The 8,728-nt window shown below is 40.7% G+C and overlaps 1 protein-coding gene across 1 annotated transcript; it reads left to right on the forward strand.

Annotated features, from left to right (window-relative positions):
• The first annotated feature begins 351 nt into the window (after window positions 1–351).
• Window positions 352–7,374, forward strand: LOC115217069. The gene is made up of 3 exons (XM_029786657.2): window positions 352–558; window positions 4,296–4,448; window positions 7,073–7,374. Exons 1-3 carry the CDS (start codon window positions 405–407, stop codon window positions 7,222–7,224), a joined length of 459 nt encoding a protein of 152 aa, XP_029642517.1. The 5' UTR covers window positions 352–404; the 3' UTR covers window positions 7,225–7,374.
• Window positions 7,375–8,728: the final 1,354 nt, after the last annotated feature.

An 8,728-nucleotide genomic window follows, 5' to 3' on the forward strand; every position in this document is an offset into this window, starting at 1 on the left:
AAGATCCGAAGCATTTGTTATGGTAGTAGAAAATTTTGCACTTCGTTCAAAATTTGGATCTTGTGTTTGAAAAATAAAACTTGTAAAATTCGGGGTCTCGTAAAGCGAGTTATTATTGTATATCCAAATTGTGTGATAAGATTCTTCGAAATAATTGTAATCCAAATACTAACAGCAATGATGATGATGGTAGTGATGGTGGTTGTGATGACGATGATGATGATGATGATGATGATGGTAATGATGATGATGATGATGATGATGATGATTTCTTGATTTCCTTCAAAAATATTTCTAATGTGCCGGATATCCGATATTTGAACAGCATTAAATAGGACCGTATTTAAGGAGAGGTTGGTACACAGTTTTCACAGTTGTGCTCTTCATTTCATTTAACAGCGAGAATGGATATGCTTCAAATTGCCTACGGTGTGCAGGTCGTCGGGTTCGTGGCTGATGTTATTGCCTTAGCTACAGTTGGCTGGTTGACGCAATATGATAGAAAAATAGGATTATTTAAGATGTGCACAAGTCTCAGATGTTATGATGTTACGTTCAGTAAGTTTTGCATTTTATTTCATTCATTATTAAAAATATATATATTTAAAAAATGTGATATATTATTTCTAATTCTATAACTGCTTGCCGCAAATAATCGAGGGATCTTTTCACTTTGACCGGCAGATTTTTAAAATAATTTCCATGTAACTAAAAAATTTTAAATTTCGTATACTGATCGAATGTGTTTATAAAACCTCTTTTTCTCTTGGCTTTCTTGAGAAAATTCTGTAGTTTGTAACATATTTGTTGTTTAATTTCTTGCATTTCGGCAATTTCAGCCAATCAATGATGTCTATTGAGGTGAATTCAGTTTCTCCGTAAACATTTTCTGGCGGCGTCATTTGAAAATGTCCATGTTTTTTATGAGAAAAAAGATACCCTGTGGCCATAAACTGAGGGGTCACTCGTAAATAGAGCTGGATAACAAAACCGTTCCCTCTTTAGTGTCCACCCATAATTATGACCCTAATATCGATCTATTGCATTTCAATCTGTTTTAGGGTTAGAGTTAGAGTTTAAATTAACGTTAGGGGGTGGGGGGAAGGGTATCTTTTTTTCTGCAGAAATGTAAATAAACCCAATCTGTTTCTTAAACGAATATATAATATGTAACAGGGACATTTTCATATGACGCCGCCAGAAAATGTTAACGGAGAAATTGAATTCACCTCAATAGACGTCATTGATTGGTTGAAATTGCCGAAATGCAAGAAATTAAACAACAAACATGTTACAAACTACAAATAATATACACGCACAAAGTTTTAGAACTGTTGTCATCGAAGAGGGCCTCTCAATGTAAAGGATGTCCGTATGCACCGCGGATATTTTAAAATATAATTTAAGACTTAAAAATCCCTATTTATGCTAGTGCATCGAGAAAATCGAGTCGTTCATAATTTTGTTATACACAAAAATAATTTATAAAATCAAGTATGCAATAGCACCCTAAAATTTTTTCCATATTACTTTAAAACAGTAATCTTTAAAAATAATTATTAGCGACAGAGGAGGCTCTTAGTAATAACAGTGTAGCAAAACGGCGGTCCATCAGCATCGTCGCAGCTCTGAGCTGAAACTAGAGAGAAAGAGAAACAGTATTAATACCAAAAGACAATATTTATTCCCACTTAAAAGTGGACGTTGAAAGGTGGCGAGCCGGCAGCAACGTTAGCACGCCGGGCGAAATGCTTAGCGGTTTTTCGTCTGCCGTTACGTTCCGAGTTCAAATTCCGCCGAGGTCGACTTTGCCTTTCATCCTTTCGGGGTCGATTAAATAAGTACCAGTTACGCACTGGGGTCGATATAATCGACTTAATCGGTTTGTCTGTCCTTGTTTGTTCTCTCAGTGTTTAGCTCCTCGTGGGTAGTAAAGAAAAAAAAAAGAAAACAAGTGGCCGTTGTATTATAGAACACAGTGTAGCGGGATGTGTAGGAAAAGATGTTGACGTAGCAGATGAAATAGGCATGTGGACATCAAAGTTAGACAATGGGAAAGCATCGGATTGTGGTTTAAATGATTTATTTAATCGACACTTGCATTTACGTGTTGTCTACAAATGGAAATTCGCTACATGACATTACCAACTTGCTTCGAGTTGGCGAAGTAAAAATATTTCGTTTTGGGATTTGGTTTGCAAGATTCTTTATATGAGTTCGTGTGTTGAAGCATATTCTGTTGTGTCTGGGGAGAGTAATTTTCTTTTTGTGCCTTATTGAAAAGGTTGCAAGACGCAACGAAAATTTTAGGAAAATAAAAATAAGTGGAAATTTTACCGGTGCGTGTGTTACATTATAAGGCAAAAAAAGAAAATGACTCTCCCCAGACACAACAGAAGTAAAAAATGAACAGGAAAAATACTGTGTCGATGTGATGAGGTAGAACCGGGCATGTTTTGTGCCTGTGTGTGCGTTGGTTATTCGGTCGTGTCTGTTTATGTCCTGTGATTGCTACTGTGCTGGGTCGTTCTTGCTGAATATGTGGTTATGTGTTGGCTGCTTGGCTGGTGCAAGTTAACTGCTGTCTATCGACTGTTTGCCTTTGCTGGCTGTCTGATTATCTGTCGCGTATCTGACTGTATTTATAATGGTTATCTCAGCTAGGACAGACATACCACAGGCATAATTTCTACCTACGTAGGTCGCCTCCTATCCACTTGAACCTTAAATGACACAGCTCAGGTCAGAGGTCGAAGAGGAATCCATCCATCACTTTTTGATAGGAGAAAGAAATTTCTTTCGCGCCCGTTTGGCAAGTGGTGGATCAGACGAGTGAGAATCCTAAAATTCGGTTTCGAATCTCAGCTCGGAAAAAGGGAGTGTTAGTTTTTACAACAGTATACTGCGAAAAATATGCGCGACTCCCCCGTGGAAACTATTGCAGTATTGTGTGTTTTAAAACAGTAATCTTTAGCTTTCCATGCAATGTGAGAAGGTAACGAGCTGGCAGAATAGTTAGCACGTTGGACAAAATGCTTAGCGATATTTCTTTCGGCTGTTTGTGTTACGAGTTCATATCCCGCCCATGTCAACTTTCTCTTTCATCCCTTGGGGTTCAATAAAATGAAACATCAATCAGCTACTGAGGGTGATGTAATCGACTTGTCATCTCCCTTCAATAATCGCTGGCCTTGAATCCCACAACTGACAGGCGTCCAGTGGTATGTTGCAAGGCGGCGAGCTGGCAGAAACGTTAGCACGCCGGGCGAAATGCTTAGCGGTATTTCGTCTGCCGTTACGTTCTGAGTTCAAATTCCGCCGAGGTCGACTTTGCCTTTCATCCTTTCGGGGTCGATAAATTAAGCACCAGTTACGCACTGGGGTCGATGTAATCGACTTAATACCTATGTCTGTCCTTGTTTGTCCCCTCTGTGTTTAGCCCCTTGTGGGTAATAAAGAAATAGGTATGTTGCGATCTCAGACATACGGGAGACCTTGTAATCAGTCGATTATTCTGCTCGGTGCATTGATAAAACGCTCTCTTCTTTTTCAATATAGTTTCTTCCCAAGCGAAGCATTTCAAGGGAGCAGATTTTCGAAATTGTAACGAATGCACCTATAGGGTTTCCGTCCGGAAATTCTTTGTTTATGAAATTAACTGACCATGACGTTTTCCTTTCTCTCTTTCTCTCTCCAGTTGTAGAGAACTTATTGATGGAAGCACTCCGTCGGTTACGACGACGAGGGTTCCGGTTGATCCGATCAACGGAACAGCCTGCTCGTGAAATTAACGTGTAAGTGGCTGAGCACTCCACAGACACGTGTACCCTTAACGTAGTTCTCGGGGATATTCAGCGTGACACAGAGAGTGACAAGGCCGGCCCTTTGAAATACAGGTACAACAGAAACAGGAAGTAAGAGTGAGAGAAAGTTGTGGTGAAAGAGTACATCAGGGATCACCACCATCCCTGCCGGAGCCTCGTGGAGCTTTTAGGTGTTTTCGCTCAATAAACACTCACAACGCCCGGTCTGGGAATCGAAACCGCGATCCTACGACCGCGTGTCCGCTGCCCTAACCACTGGGCCATTGCGCCTCCAGAGAACTTATATTCCTCTGACTATTTGAGTCTCAGCACATTATAGGTGCGGAATCAATGGTCACTCTCTGACCGGCCATAACAATCACACCTGTAAATTTGCTACTTCTCTAATGTTTTTGAGTGTCCCTTTTTTTCTGATATATGAACTAATCACACACACACACATTGCTATTTAATACGAATTTATATTTTCAGCTGGGAGACTGAAGACCATGCAGGGTGCGGCCTGTCTTGGGTTCATCCTGCTATTAGTTGCTGTCATTATGGCAACTGTGTATATATTCAAACAAAATGTGAGAGCTAATAAAAAATATCGATGGGCAGTGGCAATACTGGTGTTATTAGGAGGTAAGTGTCCAAATTTTAAGTTGATTTTGACTAAGACAATATTATTATTATTATTGTTGTTATTATTGAGGCAGCGAGCTGGCAGAAACGTTAGCACGCCGGGCGAAATGCTTAGCGGTATTTCGTCTGCCGTTACGTTCTGAGTTTAAATTCCGCCGAGGTCGACTTTGCCTTTCATCCTTTCGGGGTCGATAAATAAAGTGCCATTTACGCACTGGGGTCGATATAATCGACTTAATACCTATGTCTCTCCTTGTTTGTCCCTTCTATGTTTAATCTCTTGTGGGTAATAAAGAAATAGGTATTTCGTCTGTCTTTACGTTTTAAATTCAAATTCCATCGACTTTGCCTTCCATCCTTTCAGAGTCGATAAATTAAGTACCAGTTGCGCACTGGGGTTGATCTAATCGACTGGACCCCTGTCCCCAAATTTCAGTCCTTGTGCCTATAGTAGAAAGGATTATTATTATTATTATTGAGTGAGAGAGCAGTGCATGCAATCTAAGCGACACTGGGGTAAAATATACGAAGCCCAGTACACCCACCATGACCACCTGTCTGATAAGGACACACCAGGCACATGCATCACAACTATATGTGCGCGACATTGTGAATAAACAGCGCATGGCCTTGCAGATGAGGCCCAGTTAGAATTTTCTTCAGGTCGAGTAGCCCATCCCGCTCAAAAGGTCCCTGAAGTTTGTTTGAGGATGTTAAACGAAACACCCATGTTAGAGAGGTGAATTATTCAAACCCCAAAGAATTCCTCTCAACACATGGCTGTGATGCTCCCCCACTACTTCTGCTCGTGATCAGTATTAGCGGTATTTCGTCTGCCGCTACGTTCTGAGTTCAAATTCCGCCGAGATCGACTTTGCTTTTCATCCTTTCGGGGTCGATTAAATAAGTACCTGTTAGGCACTGGGGTCGATATAATCGACTCCATCCGTTTGTCTGTCCTTGTTTGTCTCCTCTGTGTTTAGCCCCATGTAGGTAGTAAAGAAATAAGTATTTCGTCTGTCTTTACGTTTTGAGTTAAAATTCCGCCGTGGTCGACTTTGCCTTTCATCCTTTCGGGGTCGATAAATTTAGTAGCAGTTGCGTACTGGGGTCGACATAATCGACTCCATCCATTTGTCTGTCCTTGTTTGTCCTCTCTGTGTTTAGCCCCATGTAGGTAGTAAAGAAATAAGTATTTCGTCTATCTTTACGTTTTGAGTTAAAATTCCGCGGTGGTCGACTTTGCCTTTCATCCTTTCGGGGTCGATAAATTTAGTAGCAGTTGCGTACTGGGGTCGACATAATCGACTCCATCCGTTTGTCTGTCCTTGTTTGTCCTCTCTGTGTTTAGCCCCATGTAGGTAGTAAAGAAATAGGTTTTTCGTCTATCTTTACGTTTTGAGTTAAAATTCCGCGGTGGTCGACTTTGCCTTTCATCCTTTCGGGGTCGATAAATTTTGTAGCAGTTGCGTACTGGGGTCGACATAATCGACTCCATCCGTTTGTCTGTCCTTGTTTGTCCTCTCTGTGTTTAGCCCCATGTAGGTAGTAAAGAAATAAGTATTTCGTCTATCTTTACGTTTTGAGTTAAAATTCCGCGGTAGTCGACTTTGCCTTTCATCCTTTCGGGGTCGATAAATTTAGTAGCAGTTGCGTACTGGGGTCGACATAATCGACTCCATCCGTTTGTCTGTCCTTGTTTGTCCTCTCTGTGTTTAGCCCCATGTAGGTAGTAAAGAAATAGGTTTTTCGTCTATCTTTACGTTTTGAGTTAAAATTCCGCGGTGGTCGACTTTGCCTTTCATCCTTTCGGGGTCGATAAATTTTGTAGCAGTTGCGTACTGGGGTCGACATAATCGACTCCATCCGTTTGTCTGTCCTTGTTTGTCCTCTCTGTGTTTAGCCCCATGTAGGTAGTAAAGAAATAGGTATTTCGTCTATCTTTACGTTTTGAGTTAAAATTCCGCGGTGGTCGACTTTGCCTTTCATCCTTTCGGGGTCGATAAATTTTGTAGCAGTTGCGTACTGGGGTCGAGCTAATCGACTGGCACCCTCCCCAAAGATTTCGGGCCTTGAGCCTAGAGTAGAAAAGTATGTATATATCCGTTCTGCAGTTCTTTTTTAACGGTCACATCTTTGGTTTTCTGCTGTATCCAGTGTGGGAGGTCCAAGAAGCTGTGGTTGCCTACTTGTAACTACACAGGCACTTAAGACACCTAGTGAACGTATGGTACATGGTAGTATGCTCTTGTAGCATGCACTATGTTTGTATGGTCCCACATATCCATTCGGCGATGCTATTTTACCTGTTCAACAGAACGATTTATGAAAAGTCAAAAGCGGCGAGCTGGACGAGATGTTTAGCATTATTTCGCCGTCGCTACGTTCCGAGTTCAAATTCCGTCGAGGTTGGTTTTGGTTTTCATCCTTTCGGTGTCGATAAATTAAGTACCAGTGAAACACTGGGGTCGATATAATCGAATAGTCCCCTCCCCACAAATTTCAAGCCTTGTGCCTATTGTAGATAGGATTTATGAAAAGTCAATTATCATGCAGTTATCTTTCTCACTCTAATCTCAACTGTTCACACTACATAACAAAATGTGTATTTTTCTTGCTTTCAGGTATATTTGCATCTGTCGGTCCACTTTTTGGCTTCGGGGTTGCAGGCTATTCTCCAAGCTATTCGTTATTCATAGGTTTATTGGCGGGAATCCTGTCTATAGTTGCTGGTAGTTTGCACATAGTTGATGTGAAAAGAACAGTCTTCGAATGAGGATATTTCCATTTCCAAGGTGTCAAACCAAGTACAACGTTTTTTTCCCGTTTAATTTGCACTATTAAAAAAAAAAAAAAATTGTAAAGAAAATTAATATTTTTCAAATTTTTTTTTTGTGTTTCAAAATAAACGATTTCATAAGTTTATTATTTGTGTCTTTGAGTTTTTAATATTTCTATCTATGAAAAACATTTGTTCGCCGGGCGAAATGCTTAGCGGTATTTCGTCTGCCGTTACGTTCTGAGTTCAAGTTCCGCCGAGGTCGACTTTGTCTTTCATCCTTTCGGGGATGGATGAAAGGCAAGCGTAACTGGTACTTAATTTATCAACCCCGAAAGGATGAAAGGCAAAGTCGACCTCGGCGGAACTTGAACTCAGAACGTAACGGCAGACGAAACGGCGGAACTTGTAATCGACTTAATCCGTCTGTCTGTCCTTGTTTGTCCCTTCTGTGTTTAGCCCCATGTGGGTAGTAAAGAAATAGGTATTTCGTCTGTCTGTTATTGAAAATTTATTGTTGGAGTGTGTTCGTAAAGTAAGTTTCTGTTAATTGTTATATCACTTGTTGTGCCTATTGTTGGACTTATTGTTTAAAAATTGTATTATAGTTTTCTCTCGAAAGCTATCTCTGGTTTTCCTCTGTGGGGGAAAACAATTGCCGGCAAGATGCCGAAAAGTGTGTCTTCGTCGGGTGATGATTCATCGACCGAGCGGGAAGCAAGGAAGATAGAAAGTTTAATTTTTGATAACATTTCTCGTGTTTCGGAAAGTGAATTCTCTGCATTACCTAAAGTTACGGGTACCAAAAGAAACAAAGAACATTCAAAATGAAGAAAGAAAAAGTTTTGCGTCAGCAGCTGGAAGTGGAACGCGACAGCTGTCAACTGACAAAGAAGAATTACTAAAATACAAAGAAATGATAACAGTACGAGATGGAGTGGTAAAAGTGGAAATGCCAGAAGAACAATTAACGGTGGAAAAAAAGGAAAATTATTATTTTTAAGACATTCTGCTTAAAAGCTCGAAACATCGACAAGATATGCGAGCAAAAAAAATTGAAAAATGTCTAAAACCCATCTGGCAGGACATTACATATCTAGCCAGAGAGAAGAAGTTTGGAACCATCGTGGTGAGGTTCAAGAACGCAGAAACGACACAACAACACTCTGTAAAATCACTAGAGTGGGAAGACACAATATTAATCCCAATTTACATGGGAATGAGAACATTTAAGGTTAGAATACCAAGAATTCCACCCGGAGTAAACCCTATGTACTTGATGGCGGTAGTCCTGGCAAACAGGGAGGATAATATTCACCTCCTGCAGGCAACCGTCACAGAGAATACATAGTTGGACTGGACAAACGCTCATCCTGTTACTGCAGGCAGAGCAGAAACATTTTAGAACAGCTCCCAGAAACAGTAGAAGTAGGGGAGGAAGTTCTCAATATCTCTGTTGAGGGGCGTACGCCCCGATGTTTCCAGTGTGGCCAACTGGGTC

The sequence above is a fragment of the Octopus sinensis genome, linkage group LG11, assembly GCF_006345805.1.
Source record: "Octopus sinensis linkage group LG11, ASM634580v1, whole genome shotgun sequence".
In the NCBI taxonomy this organism is placed as follows: Eukaryota; Metazoa; Mollusca; class Cephalopoda; order Octopoda; family Octopodidae; genus Octopus; species Octopus sinensis.